At 56.0% G+C, this 22,228-nt stretch overlaps 1 protein-coding gene across 2 annotated transcripts in view; it reads right to left on the bottom strand.

Moving 5' to 3' along the window:
* Positions 1–5,318: 5,318 nt before the first annotated feature.
* The window catches only part of ABL1 (ABL proto-oncogene 1, non-receptor tyrosine kinase), a 143,218-nt gene continuing 126,308 nt past the window's right edge, over positions 5,319–22,228 (bottom strand). For both annotated transcript variants that reach the window (XM_045468789.1, XM_045468790.1), the window contains exons 5-11: positions 18,731–18,815; positions 17,734–17,911; positions 15,818–16,002; positions 13,127–13,279; positions 11,823–11,912; positions 11,308–11,472; positions 5,319–8,891 (exon numbers count right to left, since the gene is read on the bottom strand). In XM_045468789.1, the coding sequence (XP_045324745.1) occupies positions 7,177–8,891; positions 11,308–11,472; positions 11,823–11,912; positions 13,127–13,279; positions 15,818–16,002; positions 17,734–17,911; positions 18,731–18,815 (2,571 nt within the window). In that variant the 3' untranslated portion in view covers positions 5,319–7,176. The remainder of the gene's footprint in view (positions 8,892–11,307; positions 11,473–11,822; positions 11,913–13,126; positions 13,280–15,817; positions 16,003–17,733; positions 17,912–18,730; positions 18,816–22,228) is intronic.

Below are 22,228 nucleotides of genomic sequence, written 5' to 3'. Positions count from 1 at the left end.
AGCCCGAAAGACCAGAATACTAAGAAGGCGTGAGGAATATTCTAATGAGTTCTTAGCAGTAGGATGGCTTAGGTGGGTGCTTCCCTTTGATTTCCAACTTGGCTGAGGCCAAAACCTGGACGGGATCCAAAAAAGGAAGCAAGCCGCATCCCAGCAAGCACCGCCCTGATGTAGCTCACAGACCACCGTCTGTTCCAGCCCCCTTCCCGGGTGGTCGGGTCTCAGCAGTCCCCTGGCCGAGCGGTGGCCCGGAGGCTGGGCAGTGTCAGCTGTGCGGTGGACGCGGCTGGGCCATGAATATGAATAAGCAAAGCTGGCTAAGCCGAAGGCAGGTGGGCTGAGGCTGACAGCGGGGTACGTCTGGAGCTGACATCCATCCATAGTGGAGCCGTGACAGCGTGTTCCATCGGGTGTAGCGCGCGGTTCTGGAAGTTAAAAAACAGAAACAGAAACAATCTTGCTCTCCGTCCCATTAACACACGAGCCCCTCTGGCAAGAAAACCCTGCCTGTGGTGTCGAGATGTCGTTCGGACCCAGCTGCCCATTCCCTTCTGTTACCTGTGCTCGGCGGTAGACCCGTCTGGTGGGAGACGAACAGGGCAAGAATACATTTTTGCTCTGGCAAGGCTGCCCCTCGAGTGTTCAGGATATGAATGTGCCCTGTGTGTCTTTTGAAATAAAACTTGTAACTGCAAAACCGTAATGGGAAGCTAGCTCACCTGATTCTTGCCTACAGGTCCTCTGTGCCCCCAGGAATCTGGGTTTTTCCTGAGCTGCAAGTGCCTTAACTCTGGGGAGATGGAAATCGTGTTGCCAGCACCCGCACCTGTCCCAGCATCCCCTTAATTGGCAGCTGGTAATACCAGTGGTCAAAGGCGGAGGGAAACGCGGCACAAGGTGTATTTTCCTGCTGCACTCGACTGCTCCTTCCGAGGCTTTCTCAAAGCAAAGAGCATTCTGAGAACAACTTCTCTACCCCAGGGGAAGCCAGAGCTCAGCCTGGAGTGGCTGCAGGCCCGGGGCAAGGCAGAGCAGCTCTTTCAAACGCTGCTCTGCTGTGTCCTGCAATCCCATCCCCTGTCAGATACGGCCGCGTGATCCTGCTCCCTCCCAGGCTGGCTTCGACCGCCTAGATGAGAGCCTGGATTGATGTTACTATGGCAACATCTCCCCTCCTCCTTTCGAGCTGCAGCTTGGCCCTGTTCACAATTGAATAATTTTCCATTGAGCTGTCACAATTAATTGGTGGATTTTTATTAGCCTTTTAGAACCACACTGGGTTGGGCCCAGCTTGGCACCTTGGAGCATTTCACAGTGTTTTCCATTCTATTAGTGACTTAGATTCCCCAGCAGCAGCTCTCAATCCTCGGCAGCCAGAAAGCCACTTCATTAGGGGGTGACAGATCTGAGCCACAAAAGAGCCAAGCTGACTGGGGCGCGGAAATTGGGTGGCAGGGTGGGACAGGAACACAGGAATCCAAACATCACCTTGGGTTAAAGTGAGCTGCCTTCCCCTGGAGCTCCTCGCGGCTTCTCCCCTCCGCGTGCCCCGCCGGGACAGGCGCCAGATAGCGACACGGAGTCTGGGAGGCACATCGTACTCCCTTTGGCTTCTACCGCTGTCCAGGGAAGGGATGATCCGGGATGCGTCCTGCTAATGTGACAGACTGGTGGGGATGGAACACATCCCGGGGTCTTCGTCTGTTGGTAAAGAGAGGCAAACACTCAGCCCTCAAGCCACAGAGGGTAAACCTCAAGAAAATGAGTCCCAGCGTGTCCAACAAGGACGGTTCCGGAGCTGAGAATAGACATCGCAGGGTGGCCACGTGAAGGAAGTGAAATCCCAGCCCAGGCTCTCGCCCCAGTCTTGGCTCATTTCCACTTCGTTGGGGCGGGGGCGGGCAGTAAGCTGGATCCCTCCTCCCTTCACTCACTGACACATGCAGGGAAGCCAGAGAACATGCTTGTGAAAAGACCAGGTGAGACAGGACAGATCGAAGGCCAAGGGCAGAGGACCACCCTGCAGCCAGGTGCCCTGGTGACCCTCACTTGGCCAATTTCTACTCTTAGAATGAAAGGAGCCACCCCCATGGTCACTAAACTGCAGGAACCTGGAGGTCACCGAGGCTGAGCTACTCCCGCAGGTGTTTACCACGCAGTTTGGGAACATACTGGCTGGTTTCTAATTTAGTAGGATGAGATTAACCTCAGAGAAATCGGAGATAAAGAGGGGGAAGGGGAGGGCCTTCAGAGGGGTGGATATCCTGTCATCACTTTCACCCTTCAACAACCATCAGCAGCAAAGGTATTCTTTCCAGTTGCTTGTACACTCGAGCGCGATAACCCCGAACATCTAAACGATCAAACCGTTAAGGGCATTGCTCTGTTCAGTCCACTCCCGTGCTGTATCTGGCGATATCACCTCTTCAGTTCCCCGCCCCTCGCTCTACCCCCTGGGGCTTGGTCGAGGTTTGGGGGCCTTTCACGCCACCCCCCCGCGCCCTCCTTGGCGGGGACGATCACTCTCCAGATTAGTGACGGTGAGGTTCTTTGGAAAACACTGACTTTGCAGGCAGAGATTAAGCTCCCTGTCTGGGTTTGCTCTAGCTGGTGTGATGGGATGGTCTCCTCCAGCCCAGGCACCTGTCTGCATCCTTTCGGCGTGTTGATGCAAGACGCACACACAAGAGCCTTCATCTTGGGCGTCTAGCTAAACACTGGATGGGGAGTATTTCTGTATTTTCCCCTATGTTTCAAACATTAATAAAAACGTTTTAAGAAAAAAGGAGGCTCACGGGGCAGGCAGCGGGCCATCCAGCAGCTGCTGAAGTAAATAAGGAGCCACCTTGTCCTTAACTTTGCCCCAGGACCAGAGACGCTGCAGGACAGGGTCCCTTGAAGACCCCAAGTCAGGAAAGGTGCTTTTACCCTCCGAGCAGGGAGCTGGGGCCCTGCCCACGATGTTGGGTCGCCATCAGGGAGGTGGGTAGGCATGACAGGGACACCGTGGCCGGTCAGTCTTGTCCCACCTGACGCCTTCCGTGCCAAGGCAACATTTACAAACTGATTCCCCAGGACACTCCATTTGGGAATGCCTCCCGTAAAACATCCCGACACCTGAGAAGCTGGTTGGCTGCAATCCTGGACTTCTTTTCTTCCACGACAGAGGGAGGAGCCCGACTGGAGCCCAGACCTCTTCTGCTGGCCACGCTGGGACCACCTACCACCATCAACGAGTTAGTCCAGCACAGTATGGCAGCACATGCTGTGTGACCCGGGGCAAGCTGCTCCACATCTCTGAGTCTCAACTTCCTCACACATCAAATGCCGAACAGCGACAGAACCTCCCTCGTTAGAAAAAAAAAAAAAGGGAGAGGCTGTCACGTGGTAACGCGCGGCACATCTGTAGTGGCTGAGAACGCCCACGTGTGGGCTGTGATTTTAAGAAAACTCCCACTGGAATATGACACACATGGAGAACAGGCTCCCACTCTGCGCACAGTTCCATTTTCACCAAGTGACAGACCCACTGGCCGACACGACCCAGACTGAGAAGCACGGTGTCACCTGCCCCCCAAGAGCTCCCCTGCACCCCAACCAGGAGCGGCCCTCCGTCCTGACTTCTAACACGACACCACAGGCTAGCCGTGTTGCCGTAAATAAACGGAAGTTTCTGGCATCGCAACTGCGTGTCTGGCTGCTTCTGTTCAACGTTACGTTCGCATGACTCGTGTCCACGCGGGGTTGCGGCCAAGTGTGTTCGTCTCCGCTGCTCCGTAACATCCCACTATGTGAACACATCGCAACGTTCTGCTCCTCTGTGCTGACGGCATCTGGACGGTTTTCAGTCTGAGGGTTTTTCCCTGCGATCCTCACTCTGACGTTTGGGCTTGGATTTTGTGAAAACAGCATCAACGGCAGCTGCTGGCCCTTCTGGCAGGCTTGACCCTCGGGCGCTCCTTGGTTCCGGACCTGGAGGGCAGGCCTTGAAATTACCTGAAAACCGTGTGTGCACGTATGTGGGTTTTCGGGGGCTCGGTCCAGGTGCGCGAAGTCCTCAAGGGGCTCTGTGACCTGACCAAGGGCAGGAACCACGGTCCTGGAACGGCTAGACCCAAGTAAGTTTCTGAAGCTCGGGTGACACATGGAATGTTCTTGAGAGAAGACCTGTACTTCCCCCTGGCACAGCCACTGTGGTGACAGGCACGGGACACCAGGCGAGGGCCGTGCCCGGCTGCAGCCTCACTGCTGGGCGTCAAGAAAACGGGACAATGTGCTCTAAGAGGGCTCCGTGAAGACTCTGGGCCGGGCCCACGTCTGGCACGGAGGAAGCAGCCCGTCGGTTGCGGCCGTCACTCCAAGTCACTGCGCGTCTTCTTTCCGACGCCAGAGCTGTCCCTCGAGGAAGGCCCCCTGACTTGGGAGAGCTGGGGCCTGGACAGGGCGTGGCCCGGGCCTCCGTGAAACGAGGGAGGGGCTCCCGCAGCCCCCGGGTGCGGGCACACCCCGCGGTCCCACCAGCCCTCGCCGCAGGCCGGCGGCCTCACCTCCGGCCCGAGACAGGCAGCACGGTGGCCGCGGAGGGTCCACTCAACCGTGGTCCCGCACACGCTCTGGTGAGCAGGACTCGTGTCCCCTGACAAGGCTGCTGGCTTAATAAGTATCATTATCAGACAGCACCACTCACTTCCCCGACTGCCACTTTCCAAGCTGTCAGCTGGCGTTAAATGCAGGCCAAGACGAGGAAACGGCCGCACGCGCCCCCTCGGTCCCCTCGGTGGGGGGCTGGGAGAGGCCACGGCGCTGCAGGTGGCATTTCCAGGCCCCCTGCCCCTCCTCGTGCGCACAGAGAAAGGAGACACGGGGCGGGTGGGCCACAGCGCGCGAGAGGCGCTTCGGGGGCGGCGGGGAGCCGAGGCAGGGTCACAGGCAGAGGAAAAAGGCGCACCTGTGGAGGGACTAACGCTTCCAGGCCAGTGGAGCCCAGGACGTACTTCCTCCCGATTCAATGACGCTGTGACGGCCTGACAGCTGGAACAGCCCTTGGACTCCTCTTCCTCCCGATTCGGAGGCAGGGCCCACGTCCAGTGCTGCTGGCAGATCCGTGTCAAGGGCGCAAGAAGGGCCGGAGGCCAGGGCAGGGAGAGAAACCGCATTTGGCAGGCCGAGGATGATGCCCGGATGCAGGATTCCCACCGCACTCCTGTAAAACCCACCCCGGAGCCTCCAGCCCCTTAAGGGCAACGAGGACCCCCTCCCTCCCGTCTGCACACCACAGCCCGGAGGGACAGGGAAAATGACAGACCAGACCCATCTGCCCGAGTTCTAACGTTGTAAACATTTATTTAAAAAATACTACGGAGAGATGTGGATTCAAAAAACAGAGTCATATACAGAAACAAAATGTACTGGACCAAAAAAAAAAAAAAAAAAAAAAGACACCATAGGCATTTGAGAAGGGAAAATAGTGGAAAACTATTTACATGTCATTTATAAAAGAGCAAGTCTATAAAAGAGTGTAATACCAAGATATAAATGCAAAATATAGTGGCACATCATGTGAACAAAAAAAAAAAAATCAGTACCTTATAGAAAGAGGTGGTCGAGGGGACCTGGGTGGGGTCGGTTTTGCTTTGTCTGCAAGGCCGCTGGTGGTGTTCTAGCACCTCCCTCAGTCTGTGTGACACAGAAGTCTGGGGGGGGGGGAGGGGGCAAAGAGGTGATGAGCTGTGAGGACAGCACAAATCGATGCAGAGGGAACCATCTCTACCAGAGAAATAAAGAACAAGTTCGGGTGATGAGGCCGTTGTGAGGTCACGGGGGTATGGGGGTGGAAGGTGGTCGCGCCTGGGCCCGGCAGGAGGCCCAGGCAGGTGCCTGCCCCCCTCCTTCAGCAGCTGCTCTAGGTCAAGGTCAAGGCGGCCTGGGCCCCTGGCTGGAGAGCCTGGTCCTGGGCAGCCTGGCGAGAGGAGACCGAGGCCTGCTCTTGGAGACACTTTCTGGGCTTCATCTGTTTGTGGTTTTCTCCATCCCTGAAAACCCCAGCAGAAACAGTGGGCTGCGTGTTGTTACTCGTGGCGATTCAACAGGACATTGGCCTCTTAGCGCACAGCCAGCAACGGTTGGGGCTTTGGTGCCACAGTCCTTCTCCTCCCGTGCACCGGTGGCCGGTCCTTCTGTGCCGGAGGCGACTGGTCTGAGCTCAGAGCCATGAAATGCTCCGGAAAACTAAAGGTTGGCTTGTCACACAGGAAAGAGCTCTGCATGAATCTACTTGGTCTCAGAGGAGTACAAGGGAGGAGAAGGAGATCGGTCAGAAATCAAGACCAAGTGCCTTTTCTGGGCCCCTGGAAGCCTGAAAAGAAGGTAGGCTGGGCCCAGCCCCAGGCCATCTGGGTACCAGCTGTTCCCCCAGCCAGCCACCCTGCCTGCCTCCCCTGACCCTGCACGCCGGACTGCGACCCTCCTACCCTTCAGACTCCAGCTTTCCATCCAGGCCGAGCAGTGCCACAAGACAGCAAGGACCCAAGGGCCGGCTGGTTTTAGCACCCCGTTTCACCCCCCAAATCAAGAGCTGTCCTTCACACGAGGCAATGTGAGGGCACCAGCCCCCGGCAGCAACGGAGGGCAGAGTGACCAGCTGGCAAGCGCTTCCCAGGATGTAATTCTGGAGACGGGTCTTCTGCGCCGGCTCCCTCCATGGGGTAGGTGGGGAGGACAGTTCCTCAGGCCTGGGTGACAAGGCTCCTGTTCAGGGCACTCATTTCCTGCGGGAAGCGGAGGAGAAGGCATCCCCAGAGGAGGGCCTCCAGAAAGACCAGCGGAAAGGAAATATGCTCATCTGCTTTCACCCCTGGCCGGAAGAGCTCAGTTCTGGAGCACTACGTGGGGAGGAGGCCGGCGGGCCGACCGGAGTCCACAGAGCAGGAACTCCACAGATAGAACTCGGGACAGAGGCGACTCAGGGAGCCTGGGCTCGGGGAGGGGGAAGTGCGGGACAGTTGGCACAAAACACAGGTAGTCGGGCTGTGTTCCACAGTGGCCCTTGGCTCCGTGTGGCGCAGCGCTCCCGGGCCAAGGTCCCAACTCACTGGTCTGGTGTCGGCCACTGTCGCAGGCATGGGGAAGCCTTCACGCACTGCAGGTGGCTCCGGCCGGCCTCATGCCCGGCTTCTGCTACCTCTGTACGATGTCACTGATCTCCTTCACGGAGCTGAGGAGTTTGCTGAAGTCCTGAGTGGCCGCCGGGCCACTCCCTGCTGTCGCCGGGCAGATCTGAAGCTCCCGGAGATTATTCTCCAGTTTGTTGATGGCCTCGCGGAAGGCGAATTTGTTCCTCATCTGCTGGATGGAATCCACATAGCTCACGCAGAACGTGTACAGGTTTTTGCCGGCTTCCAGCACGGCGCTATGGCTGGCCATCTGCTCGGAGTTCTTGGAGATGGCCAGGCACAGGGCCTCGGTGCCGTCCAGGACCACGCTCTTGGTGATGGTGCCGCTGGCGATCCGCTCCGGAGGCTGGCGGGTTTTCCGAAGAGACACGCGGGTCGATATGAGAGGGATGAAGGCAGTAGACGCGGGCTGGTCCCCGGCCAGGGCGGAGGCTGCTGATGGCAACGTGGAGGGGGCGGACGCCGCACCGGCTGGGGCCCCCGCTGGCTTGCTGGACTGCGGCTTTGGCACGGATGGGAGCGCGGGCTTTTTGACGCCCTCTCCCAGCGGACTGGGCTTGATGGCGTCACTGTTCACAGCATCCACGACCACAGCCGCGGCTTTCGTTTTCCCGCCAGTGCTGGCCTCCCCGGCCGCTTCCTGGGTCGGGTTCTGAGCCGGCTTCCCAGCTTTCCCCACGGAGGCCGGCGGCGGGGGCGGTGGGGCAGGTTTGAGCTTGGACAGTTTCCCCTTGTCTCTCCCTGGGGACTCGGAGGAAGGCTTGTGCCTCCTCGATCTGGGCTCCTCGGCGGGGGCCTTGCCGGTCCCTCCGGACGCACCTGGCCCTGCTCTGCTGGCGGGGGGCACCGGCTCAGCTGCGACAGGTGTCCCCAAGGCACCGGACTTGGCGGTCTCGTCCTTGTGGGGAAGGCCAGAGGAAGGAGCCCCCGTGACCTGCCTGCGGAGGAGTTTTGGAGTCAGACTTGGGGGGCTGGAGCCCGGGCTGGATTCCCCCGCGTCTCGAAAGACCTCATCGGCTGCTTCCTCGGTCTTTTTCACCAGCCTGGGTGGGGGAGTCACCGTGCCTCTGGTCGCCTGGTCGGACCTGTTCTCACTCGCCCGCTTCCGAGGCAGAGCCGGCTTCTCGCTTTTGTGCCCTCCAAACGTGGACGAGTCGAACTGCCTGCCCGTGGACTGCAGGTCCCGAGGCAGTGTGACGGACCTCCACTCGGTGTCCCTGGCTCCGTGGGGCACGCAGGAGGCCGAGCAGGACCGCAGGAAGCGCTTGCTGGAGCTGCCGCCACTCTCCTCCTCGCTGGCTGCTAGGCGGCTGCTGGTCAGCGTACTGGACTTTTTCCACAGGTGGGGAGACCGGAAGCCTGCACCCCCGGACTCCCGAAAGGCTCCGTTGGGGACACCAGCCCCGCTGCTGGGCTTTGGGGACTTGGCTGGCTCGGCTGCGTCCGAGGGTGTGAGAGCCGGTGCCCCGTTGCTGGTTTCTCGGCCCTCTTCCTCGCCGGCCCCCTTGCGCTCGGGCTGGCCGTCCATCTCCCGGAAGGAGCTGCTGCGTTTCGGGGGCGTTGGGGCCGTTTTCTTCTTCTTCTTGATCAAGGCACTGAACAAGTTGGTCTTTTTGTCTTTGGGAAGAAGGCGCTCGTCCTCATTCAGGCCGCCATCCTGGGGACCTCGTTCTTTTCGAGGGAGCAGTGGAGACACAGGGGGCTCGTGGTCCAGAGGATCTGAAACACAGTGGGAAGAGTTTAACAGCTTCAGACTAGAGGCTCCTTTGTGAGGGGGAACCTGGGGCTGGCCACCGGCTCCCCAGAGGACCAGCCACGGGTCTGGGCCCGGACAGGCCTGCGCGTGAGCACCAGCTCTGCCACCCTCCCCCCTGCCCCCCGCCCCCCAGCCGCGAGGCCTAGGCAAGGGACGCCTCTCCACACATCCTCAGCGTTCTCATCTACGAAATGGAGAAACAAAACCCACCTGTAGACGGGGCGCCTGGGTGGCTCAGTCGGTTAAGCGTCCGACTCTTGACCTGGGCTCAGGTCACGGTCTCGTGGTTTGTGAGATCGAGCCCCGTGTCGGGCTCTGTGCGGACGGCACGAAGCCTGCTCGGGATTCTCTCTCTCTCTCTCTCTCTCTCTCTCTCTCTCTCCTCTCTCCTCTCTCCTCTCTCCTCTCTCCTCTCTCCCTCTCTGCCTGTTCCCCCTGCTCACGCTCTCTCAAAATAAATAAGTGAACACTAAAAGCAAGAAGAAAGACCCACCCGCAGCGTGGCTGTGTGAATACAATGCAATATAAGGAGGATCTGTCCCAGCTTCTGGCACGTAGTGGCTCACTGTTGCCCATGTCGCTACTGGTGTTATTAGGAAGAGCACGGGTCTCTCTCCTTGAGGACGGCAGCACAGAAAGCCGCGGCACTCGTCCTCACCCCTGCACTGGGGCTTCCTTTACAGCACAGAGCCCCCTCCGTGCCACTGTCTGGTGCGTGAAACCCACGACAAGGCCGAGAAAAGGGTCAGGCCCCGCGCCCCACGAACCTGCCAATCATGGTTCCTCGGAGGTGGGGCCTGAAGGGAAGGGGACGCTCACCATAGCGACAATGGGCTATTATGCTTGGCAAACAAGGACTGACCTTTACAGATGTTTAAATGGGCATTCTTTACACACGAATAATAGCTCCTAAGAAATCTTTCTGGTGTTGCCAAGCTCGGGGCCAGTGAATGACAGAAGTCACCCTCAGGGGGGCGGCTGTGAGGAGAGCGGTTTTCTGTCAGCACCCGAGCAGCACAGGGGGGGTCCTTAACCGCAGCAGAGGTACAAGGGGGGCACAAGGGGGCGCCCCTCAGGACACCGGGTGGCACGCAGGACACCCGGCTCAGGGAAAGCTGAAGACCTCCCCAAACCTCAATCCAGCAGAAGGAGGCAGAGAAAGTGAGATTCTAACGACCCCTGTGCAGCCCCATCGCAGGACCCAAAAGCCGACACTCTCGGCTCACCAGGAGACGACACGCGAATCCCGACGGCCGTAAACGAACAGGGCTGTGTATCACCGGGCTTCTAATAAGCCTGAAGTTTCCACGGTGGCCTCTCCCCATTCCCACCACTGAGTTGCCGAAATCATGACACCCGACAGAAGGACAAAGGTCCAAGGTTCTGGATGGTCTCTATGCCACGGCCTCCAGGGTGGGTGAGCAGGGCGACCCAGGGGGTATGGAGGGAAAACACTGTAATCTGGATTTCTTTTCTTATATAAACCTTTTAAGTGTACGTTTTTGGTATATTTTAAGTTACACATATTTGCACAGTTGTACGCATCTACACCCAGGCTTCCCATCTTTTTTTGTTTGTTTTTTTAACTGACATGGGCACACAATATAAAAAAAAAAAAAAAAAATGGGGAATCCTGGGACTACAGATCCTGCTATGGCTAAATATCCCATAATTCGGGCTTTGCCGTGCCCCTTCCCACTCGCTCGGTCTGTGGTCCATCAGAGCATCCCCTAGGAGCCTCTATGAACCCAGATTTCTGGGGTTTGGGGGGGACAGGGTGGCAAGCGCTCCACAAGCATGTCCTAACTCAAAGGAGAGCACGGCGCACGGGGGCCACCAGGTCCCCATCTGCGAGCAGCATTCCTGCGAGCATCCTGAGACCCCCGCACCACCCCCACTTCGCTGGCTCGTCTAGGGAACGGTGGCCGACAGGTTTTTGTGTCAGAGACCAGGCGCGGACGCCGGCTCTGTGCCACGGGCGTCTCTTGGCTCCGTCCGTCCCGGGGAGCTTTTCGTACCAGTGCTTTTGCCACAAGCTGCTCTCTACCTGGTTCGATGTTTATTATTGCTGTATCTGCCCTGCAAGAGCAACCACAAATGCCATGAATAATCCGCGAGAAGGCGGGTTTGTCTTCCCCATCGGTTTCATCAGCACCTGTGCCTACCTGACTGAGCTAACTACCGAAACCAATGGTTCCTGATGATTCCCAGGAGGAGGGTGGGCCGCTGTGGGGAACCTTCTTCTTTTCAAGCTGGACCACTGACAAGGAATTAGAGTTAGCCCGCCCGCCGTGCAGGCGCACTCACTGCTTCCCATCCGCCTACACTGGCCCTGACGGCGTGGACCCCTCCGGGCCTGGTGGGGGTGGGGGGACGTACCGGTCTCTCCTGGGCCCTTGGAGTGGGGCGTCTCGGGCACGTCAGTGGGGTCTTTGTGCTCCGCGGCTCTCCTGGACGTTCTCGTCTTGGTGGGCAGCTCTGGGGCCTGCAGCAAAGTACTTGCAACCCCTCGCACACCTTTTTTCCCCAGTTCCTTTTCCACTTCTAAGAACCACCGAAAACAAAAACAAAAATCAGCGGCCGTTAGTAATGGCGTCAGTCTGGCGTTCTTTCTGTTTCTCAGGCAAGAGTGGTCATCCACGCACAGTTACAGAAAAAGAGACGCAGATGCTGAGAAAACCGCACTCGGTACTTCCCAGAAAGGTGCGTGGCCACAAGACCGAGATCTCCACGCTCCACGCCTCTGCCCGGCCTTCTGGTCTCAGATAACTTGCTGGCCTGGGGCTCTTCTAGCCGGAAGTGAAGAGCTCCACCAGGCTGGAGCCCCGCCCGGCCGTCCCTTCCATCCCAACCTCTCGCCCCACTGCAGGCACCCCCAGGAATGGGCACTTTACCATCTGATATGCTGGACTCTTGGAACATGGTCTCAAAGGCTTGGTGGATTTCAGCAAAGGAGGGCCGGTCGGAGGGATTCCACTGCCAACCTGGACGGACGAGACCCAGGCAGACCACGCATGAGGCCCTGCTCACAAGTGTGGGGCTAGTAATTCTCAAGGAAGATCTGGTGATGAAAGAAGCACCCCAAATCTTGCTAACCTAACCATCTTGTGCTGGGACAAGTGACAAATGTCACCGTGTCCTGCCACAGACATTAAGAATGTGAAAAGACCTTAGATACCGGCAGGAATATGGACTGCAGAGCCCCAGAGAGTTGTGACAGCAAGAACTGCATTTATAAATCTTTTCCCCGGCCCCACTCAATCAAGTGCAGAGAATCACGGAGTCACGTGGCTCCCATTTGACCCTCACTTCTGGGTTATCAAAGTCTAATAAAGTCCTCACCAGTACAGAAAGGCTAATTAAAACAAGGTTAACATGAGGATTATGGACTGACGGAGGCTCGTGTTGGTAAGGATGCAGAATTAACTCTCCTACACTTCTGGTGGGAACATGAATTGGTACACCTTTCCTGGAGAACAATTCGGTAAAATCTTTCAGAATTTAAAACGCAAATAGCTCTTTGGACCAACAGGTCAACTTCCACAACTACCGGCACAATGTACGGACGTCTACGTAGGAGGGTGTTCATCCTGGCTTTGCGCACGATGGCAAAAGCCAAACACACAACAAGCCAATGTCCATCAAAAGGGGAGGAGATGGATGAATATACATCATTTAACGGCAAGCTAAACAGCTGTATAAAAATAAGGGGATGGAGAGAGGACGGGGGTCTTTGAAATATGGACGTGAAACTGACGTGAGCCTTACGGCTGTGCGCAAAAAAAGTTGAGGGAGTGGTGACACACACACACACACACACACACACACACACACACACACACACGAAATAAAACCAACCCAGGTAAACGTCACCGGGAGTATTTACCTATTACAGCAGAATGTTTGGAGGCAGGGCCCAGGAATTTGCATTTTTAAATAAGAAATCTAAGTTTGGTATCCATCCATCCCATTTTTGCATGAAAAACAGAAAGAGCCTCACACATAAATACTATGTATACATAACGTGCATAGAGACACGGAATCTGAGTTAAGTATGCACCTGTTATATTAGTTGCTTCTGAAGAATGTGAATAAAGACAGGAAGGGAAATACTTTTCTACTTTAGGAAAACACTCCTGTACGGGAATTTCTTACAAAGCCCACACAGAAATTTTACAACCAGGTGGGGTAGACTCACATGCTCGCATGAGTTCGTAGACCTTCTCTGGGCAGCCTTCCGGGCGTTCCATGCGATAGTCTTTCTCTAGCAGCTCGTATACCTGGGACAGGTCAATTCCTGGGTAAGGTGACATACCGTAGGTAGCAATTTCCCAAAGCAGTACTCCAAACGCTGCAAGGAAAAAGAGAGAGGAAGATTGTTCAAGATGTGGCAAATTTAACTATCTTGCATTTGAAATTGGTTACCCGTGTAGTGGACATTATAAGCACCTATGCCCTCAGGGGGCACCTGGGTGGCTCCGTCGGTTAAGGATCCGACTTCGGCTCAGGCCATGATCTCACGGTTCGTGGGTTCGAGCCCTGTGTCGGGCTCTGTGATGACAGCTCAGAGCCTGGAGCCAGCTTCGGATTGGGTGTCTCCCCTCTTCTCTCTGCCCCTCCCCCACTTGGGCTCTGTCTCTCTCAAAAATATGGGGCGCCTGGGTGGCGCAGTCGGTTAAGCGTCCGACTTCAGCCAGGTCACGATCTCGCGGTCCGGGAGTTCGAGCCCCGCGTCAGGCTCTGGGCGGATGGCTCAGAGCCTGGAGCCTGTTTCCGATTCTGTGTCTCCCTCTCTCTCTGCCCCTCCCCCATTCATGCTCTGTCTCTCTCTGTCCCAAAAATAAATAAACGTTGAAAAAGAAAAAAAAAAAAAAAAAAAAAAAGCAGCAGCCACCACACCCTCAGAAGCAGACCAGACACCAACATTTTACCAGGCCTTTAACGACCCACAGCCCAGGACAGAACCAGATTAAAACGCACCACAGGGGAGAAGAGACTGCACTGATCGGCCTCTCCAGGGTCTTTGAGGTAAGGTGACCATCTTTACTGGGATTTGTGATGCAGGGAACCTAGGGCTGGAGATCAGGACGCCATTTCTACTCCTAGTTTTGAGATCACCTGGCTAAGTGTCTCAGACGGGCCACGTCTCCTTTCGGGGCATATGAGATTATCTCCAGGGCCCCTTCCAACTCTAAACGTTTCATAAAAATCTTACAAGATCTTCGAAAGCCCAGATTGTAGCCTCGAAATCCCAGATCCCACTGAAGAGATCCAAGGACCCCTTGGAGAACGGATGATTCAGGTTCAGGGCCGGAACGAACCTGGAATATCTTAATCGCTCTAGACGGCACAGATGCCATCAAAGACTACAAGGGGTCTTGTCAAAAGGGAGCAATCTGGCCAAACAGGAGACACTCTGCTTATCAATAAGGAGAAGAACTACCGTGGATTAAAACACATCAGATACATCTAAACACGTCATACACATATATACATACATATTATCACAAAAGGAAAAAACCCAAAAAAATCCAAAAATGTACTTGGTCACCATTTGAGGGTATTAAAAAACTAGCTCGTTTGCGGGACCCCTGGTAAGCCCGGGCAAGGAGACAAACAGCTATGCGGCCTTTCCTGTGTGAACCGTACCCCGAAGTAACCCCACAGTAGATGAGGGTTTCGTCTGACAGCCGTACTGAGCTAAGCCGGGAACGAGGAGTGACAGCGTTCGAGAATTACCGTCTGGCAACCCCTAATAAATCAGTGGATCTCGGCACTGGGGATTAGAAACTGCTAAAATCACAAAAAAAGAGAGCAAATCGAGCACTGTGCAGCTACTGACGACAAAGCACGGCACAGCGCACCCAGTGCTCCTGCTGAAAGAAAAAAGTCAAACTCGAATGTGACCAAACTGTCCAGATCCCGCTGCCCATTTAGTAGGGGTACCAAAGACAGAGGAACGCATTAAATCACAGCACGGGGTACAGCGTGGGAGACTTGCAAGGACACGTGAGGTTTCTTCCACAAATAGCGAGCGAGTGAAAGGAAAATACGGAGAGGGAGCCTGCAGACCAGAGGGCACTGAGGGGGCATCAACCGCCCACCTTGTGTGGACAGTATCCGGATCTCAACTCAAACAGACCACAACAGCGGGACTACGAACACTCAACTGGAAATGTGAACGCTGACTGGATCGTAATATTCAAAATGACGATCAATTCGGGGAGGAAGGGCGATGTGGTTACAAGGATAAAAAAGAGACACCTTTAAGAGACTCATACTGAAGTACTTATGGACAAAATCAAATGCTATCGGGGGTCTGCTTCAAGACAGTAAGGGTCGGGGCAGGGGGCGGGGTACCGGGTTCGGGAGCGCCATGAGGCGATGGCCGGTAAAGCTGGGTGACGTGTACCTCGGGCTCACTGTGCAATGAACATATGGTTCTTCATATGCTTACTACCTGCTGTAACAAGTTCTTTAACAAAAGACACAAATAAAATACTGGCACATGAAGCTTCAGGGGGCAATATCCTATGTAAAGCCCAAACCAAACTTCAGAAAATCGTGGGTGCCTGCAGGCTTGGCTAAGTGCCCCCACAAACCCAAGCAGTAAGCTCTGGCTGGAGATGGGAAGTTGGGGGTGGGGGGAAGGTAACCTGAATTATTTTGGAAGAACACTCCGCTTTTACTTCATTCTGGAGAAAACAGGGGAGCAAAGATTGTAAGGTGAGAAAGGAAAAAAAAGGTAAGAAAGAGAATTAAGGAATGAAGGAAAACAAATGAAGGAGTGAGAGGGAGGCAGCGAAAGGCAAGGAGACAAAGAAAACCGGGACAAGGAGCCCACGCTTGCGGGTGAGGGCCGACCGGGAGCCGCAGCGGCAGCCCTTACCCCAGACGTCGGACTTGATGGAGAACTTGTTGTAGGCCAGGCTTTCTGGCGCTGTCCACTTGATGGGGAACTTGGCCCCGGCGTGGGCTGTGTACGTATCCCCTGTCATTAACCTGCTCAGGCCGAAATCAGCCACCTTCACCAAGTGGTTCTCCCCTACCAGGCAGTTTCGGGCAGCAAGATCTCTGGGGAAAGAGAGAGAGAGTTCAGCCGTGAGAGCTGTCCCGGCTCCGCAAATCCACCGCCACTGAGGGAAGGCGCCCTCCCGACGACCGCGTCCAGTCCCCCGGGAACCTGTGCCCGTGCCTCAGCATCCGCCCGGGCTCCCACCGCGGGGAGAGGTAGCAGAGGGTGGGCGGGAGCAAGCTCATTACCCTGGGCCTCAGTTACCGCACCCATAACACGAAGATGATGGCAGTGCCAACTTCGGAGGCTTGTCGTGAGTGGTCCTGACTTAATACGTAAAGCGCTTTAACTCACACCTGCCTATCTGCAATCACCTAAGGGTCTGCTGGGTTAGGACGGCTCTACAGCAGGCACGGGGAACAAAAGCACCAGCCAGTCCTCAACTGGGAGAAACTTCCATCAGAGGGAGTCTCCATGTGGCCTATCCAGACTTGACAGAGGACAAGATAAAATAAAGCCCATAGCACTCCGCCCCCTCCTCCTCCTCAAACTGTGTTTCCTACTTTCCTATTTCCTCCTGATGCGTATCCGAACGTATCCTAAAAATTCTCTCCCGTATAATCGGCTTCCTCTCGCCTCCGGATTCTCCCGGGGAGGTGGGAGTCTAATCTCTGGTTCATGGATGTTAACCATGAAATCACAAGGCAAAACGGAACAGGGGGATGCGACGAGGCAGCACCTTTAGGCGATGGCTGAAGGTAAGATCGCCTGATCGTCAGCAGAGAGCAATTAAATACAGAAGACTTGTGCCTAATAGGATTTTGGTAAAGCATTTTAAGTCTGTGAAATGAAGGGGGGACAGACATAGCCATGCAAAGCGAACCACAAGTCAAGAAATCTCAATTTGCAGCCTCAGAGGGTTCACCCTTTGAGTGACAGGCGCATCGGAATCAGGCTCTCATGCAGCACAGGAAATCTGTCTTACAAGGAAGTGCCAACGTCTCACACATTCTACTCTCGTCCCTCGCTGTGAAATCTCATGTACGGGTCTCATACTTGAGTTAATTGGGGAGGAAAGTTCAGGGTGGTGGCGTGGAGAACATCTTGTATAAAAGTCACCGGCAAAGCCCATCGGGTTCTGTCCTGCTCGGGCCGCCACTTTGCCAGGAAGCCATTTCCACCAGCAAAGAATGCGAACAGCAAGATAATTGCAGCCCGCTTGAAGGTCAAAGCCCTCCAGGCTTTAGAACAGCAAAGGCGCTTAATTCAGGACCGCACTGACGCCGTCCTGACAATCGTGGATGCGTCCCCGGACCGGAGGACGGCAAGCTAAGTGGAGAATGAAATAAAGGGAAGGGGGGGCGGGCGCAGAAAACGCGCCGCTCGGAAACAAAAGCCACGCGCCGGCTGTACCCGCGGGGCGGTGTGGGCGCGACGCGAGCCTCTCCGTGGGGGAGGTCACTCCTGGTGACACCGAGCGCTCTGCCTCCCCGGGGAGCACGGACGCCTCTGAGGGGCTTCGCTGGATATTCCACTTAGTCCAAGATGCTTCCGAGGGACGTGTTTCTTACCGCGGGGATCCACTGCCCCGTGGGCCCAGACGCGCGCCTGGAGCTGGCAAAGTCAGGAACCCGGCGTCTGCCTCTGTTCCAGCGTCCAACGTGCCGCCAGCGCTGAGGCGGGAGGCTGAGCCCTCACGCCCTGTGGGCTGGAGTTTCGTGGAGGAGGCTGCCCGGGCCCCACGCTCGCTCCGCGGCGCTGCGAGGAGGGCTGCTCCGCCAGGCCCCTACCTGTGGATGAAGTTCTTCTTCTCCAGGTACTCCATGGCTGACGAGATCTGCGTGGCCATGTACAGCAGCACCACAGCATTCACCTCCTGCCGGTTACACTCCCGCAGGTAATCCAGAAGGTTCCCATAGGTCATGAACTCAGTGATTATATAGAACGGGGGCTCCCGGGTGCAGACCCCTGCCAACAAGACAGACATTGAGGGCTTCGGGGGGCCGCTCTGCTCCCGACTGCACAAGCACCAGAAAAGGACCCCTGGGGGCGCCTGGGGGGTTCAGTCGGTTAAGCGTCCGATTTCGGCTCAGGTCACGATCTCGTCATTCACGAGTTCGAGCCCCGCGTCGGGCTCCGTGCTGACGGCTCGGGAGCCCGGAGCCTCTGCTTCGGATGCTGTGTGTCTCCTTCTCGCTCTGCCCCTCCCCCGCTCACACTCCGTGCCCCTCTCTCAAAAATAAACATAAAAAAAAAAAAAATTAAAAAACAGAAAAGAAAATGAAAGAAAAGAGCCCCCGAAACACGTTCTGTGGCTGCCCCAAAGACTGAGGCCCAACGTCTAATACGGTCCCAAGCACTTGTGGCTTGTGATGTGTTCCTGTGGGAGGGAGGTGGCCACGCTCTTTTCTTCCTCTCGAGCCCCTGAACTCGAACTGAAGAAGACGCCACCGAGTTCAGAAGCAAAGGTCAGGTGTACACCCCACAGCCCACGTCACCCCCACGTGGTGACGTCCGCTCACGGGAGAACTGCAGCGAAGGGACTCTCGAAACCTCTGGTCTCAGAGGCCGGCTGAGATTTGCACCAGACTACTCTGGGGTCTCCACTTAAAGCAACAGCCTATTCCGTCCATGCACACACCATCCCGCATCGGCCTCCTTGCCACCACGGGCTGAGTGTTGCCAGAGGACAGACGTCCATGTCAGACACGTTCACCTCCTCTGTCACGGCGCCCGCATCACCCCAGGAGGCGTAAGAGAGAGGCCGTCTCTTCAGAGCTCACTCACCCAGCAACTGCACAAGGTTGGGGTGCTTGATCTCCTTCATCACTGCGGCTTCTTTCAAGAACTCTTCCACCTCCATGGTGTCCTCCTGGGGGAGAAAAGGGGAGGAAGTTGTCTCAGCAAAGAAAGTGTTCGAGCAGGAAAGTATGGCTTGAACAGTTAGTACCAACTGGAGCCTCGACCGACAACCACCCCGGTTCGCCAGGGCCGACCTGCACGATGCCTGCAGTGGATCGATTACTGCCCCCCGTGGCGTAAATAATTTTCCCCTTTGATGGGGCGCCGGGGTGGCTCCGTCGGTTGAGCGTCCGACTTCGGACGGTTCGTGGGTTCGAGCCCCGCGTCAGGCTCTGTGCTGACGGCTCGGGGCCTGGAGCCTGCTTCGGATTCTGGGTCTCCCTCTCTCTCTGCCCCTCCCCTGCTCACACTCTGTCTCTCAAAAATAAATAAACATTGGAAAAAAAAAAAAAAAGAAGAAGAATTTTCCCCAACAGTAAATATATGTTGGCAACTTGCTTCTGGGGGCTGCTATGCAGAGGATAGTTCTATTTCCCTAAAGAAGAGCTGGTTTCCAAGGAGTCCTAAAACACTTAACATTAAAAGATATATATATATATATATATCACCTGAAGAATCAGAAATGTACCCACTTTAATGGAAGAGACGCTGACACAAAACGATACTATCCTAAAGAAGAACACCACCTCAAAACACTCTGTACTGCAGAGGATGCCCGAAATGCAGAGCTATGGGGGTCTCAACGAAGCAACCACCACTATCCACCGGGTCGATTTACGGGTTCTACAATAATCCTCCCTAGCAGCCCCCCTAACGACGGATTCACGAGTATCGTCAGAGATGTCATATTCTAGCAAGTTCACCGTATCTAAATGCCACGTGGAAACAAAGAATATTAGCAAACGCCCAGAGCAAACGTGATGCTATCTCCCCATCTCCTCACGTGCTCTGGGTGGGGGCTCAACTCGAGGGGGCCTTGCCCCTGGCCCCGCACACCACAGTTGGCCCCGTTACACGGGAGGCTTGCTGTGGCCTGCATCAGGCAAACCTCTTCATGACTTAAAGAACCCACTGTCCTCTGACTGCCACGACCAGAAGCCAGCGGGTGGCAAATGGCATGGCCCGTGTGTGTGCGAGAGCCTGGCCACGAAGGCCAATGAGACAGGCAGGACACCACCCTCCAAGTTTCAACATGGAGTCCACGTCTGCCCGGAGAGAAAGACTGCGTTGGCGGATGGGGAGTGAACGCCTGGAAAACTACACTCGCCCAAGAGGAAAGCTTCATCGGGCTTATTTTCAAGGTGGAACCTTCCAGGTCGTGCCTGCCCCTTCAGGAGGCAAAGCACTCAAAGGGTCCTGACTGCAGCCTCCCGGTGGCCGCGCCATTCTTGCCCCTGGATGTGGAGATTTCCAGAGGACAGGTCAACCTCTACTCAGCACGTTCCCGCTGCGGCCAATCATGTCTACAAGCGGAGCGTGACCGCTGAGGATACGTGTCAGCCCATTATCACTTAGTCTAGGGCTCTCTGAGGCTGAAACTCAGATGCAATTTGCTGCTCTTTAAAAATCGTGGGCTGCTCTGATGTCAATGAGACATCGTTGGTAGTCTCCGTGTCAAGCCGTACGGGGGGCAAGAACTCATCCCTGCCACCGCTCCGCTGGCTGTTCGATTCTTGGGAGTCCTCTCTGCTCCTCGACACGCTCCGCAGACCATGCCGTTGGCGCATCTGATCCAGTGGGTGACGCGCTGCCGTCAAAGGCTGGGAAGCCTGCTGGAATCTGCCGAGACGATGCTGCTCACGCAAGGACCGGGGGCCTCAAGAGCCTCGCCTGGCCAACAGGAGGTTCACGACGCAGCTCTCAAATAAAGCTTTCTGGGCAAGTGGAGCTTTCCTTCTTTTCAAGCACCACAATAACCAACTCCGCACAGTGAAACCATTTCACAGAGATCGTGGGCTCCGACAGCCCCTGCCGCTTTTCTAGAAGAACCACGTTCTAGATCTTGAGAGCCGTGGACATGCGAGAACAATGATACGGCTTTCGGAGCCATCCCTCTCCTCTTTTCGCCCGTCTTTTTGTCTTCCCCCTCATTCCTACACACTCACACACACGTGTGGATGGTATAAATAATTCCTTGTTTTTTTCTTTCGGGGCAATCGGCGTGGATTTGTCTCCCCCTGGTGGAATCCGGCCTGGTTCAATCTACAGCTGCCACTACCAGCAGCATTCTCCTCTAGTAGCTGCGTTAAACGGGAAACTATCCTGTTATGCTCCTTTCCTTTCCTTTAAACGCTTTTTTTTTTTAACGTTTATTCATTTTTGAGAGACAGAGCGCAAGCAGGGGAGGGGCAGAGAGACAGAGGGGGACACAGAATCCAAAGCAGGCTCCGGGCTCTGAGCTGTCAGCACAGAGCCCGACGCGGGGCTCGAACTCACAGACCGCGAGATCATGACCTGAGCCGAAGCCGGATGCTCAACCGACTGAGCCACCCACGCGCCCCTCCGTCATCTTTTCAAAGAGACATCTCCCATGTACGGAGTAAAATTAACACAGATAATTAGGGTGAAAGCACCACTGAGTGAACGCGGGGTTTCGGCCTTGTCCGTTGGAAGTCAGGTGGGTCGGCCGGCTCTCCTCATGGGGACTGACTGGCCTGGCCCAGATGCACACGAAGGCCTGGCCGGTACAGGGGTGGTTAAAAGGATGGCTTCAGAGCTACGTGGATCAAGCCCTGCCGCTGTGTGACCACGTACAGAGCTCAGTTATTCACGCGCCAGAGAAGAGAGGTCTCTGAACAAGGTCCCGTCTACACGCCGGGAAAACAGCAGCATCTGCCTCGGGCACAGAGTCCCGAGCACCGCGCCCAGACATGGGCAGCACTCAGCCGGCAGGACCCACTTTTACTGTAACGAACATGGCTGAGAAGCCGGCTAAACACACACAGCGCTTGTAGGAAAGACGGGCTGGGTCTTCAGTTAATATCGCTCCGTGTTTTCGTTTTGGTCTTTCTCAGATAGGCACTCTCCGGACCCAACATCTTCTGTTTTTCTGGTTTTCTAACCAGCTTCATTCACCCTTTTTGCTCCCTGGCCTCGCCCCCAAGTGAAGGTATTCTCCGGCATAACAGAGACATCGGCGGCTCAGTGTCCCACGGTGCCTCCCTGAGTCTCAGCAGGGACCAAGTCCCTGGGGGGAGGGGCTAAGAGGTCCGTTTCCCCCTCGCTCCCTGGTTCTCAACCAAGTGTCAGGGGAGCAAGGTTACGACCCCAGGGAAGCAGCATCCCGCACCCCCCAGAGGCGAGGCTGCAGAGATGGGGCCGGGCTTCGGAGCCAGACCGAGGAAGGCGGTTCACCCGCCAGATCCGCGGAAACAACCGCACACCGAGCCCCCAGAACTCGGGTCCTCGGGTTCGCAGGCGTATCCAGCCCACGGCCAGAACAGAACCCACCGCGAGAGCGCGCAACGGTGGGTTCCAGGTCGC

This window comes from Leopardus geoffroyi, chromosome D4 (genome assembly GCF_018350155.1).
Source record: "Leopardus geoffroyi isolate Oge1 chromosome D4, O.geoffroyi_Oge1_pat1.0, whole genome shotgun sequence".
NCBI lineage: Eukaryota > Metazoa > Chordata > Mammalia > Carnivora > Felidae > Leopardus > Leopardus geoffroyi.
Note: the sequence above shows the minus strand (reverse complement) of the source record. Positions and strands in the feature narration are given on the sequence as shown.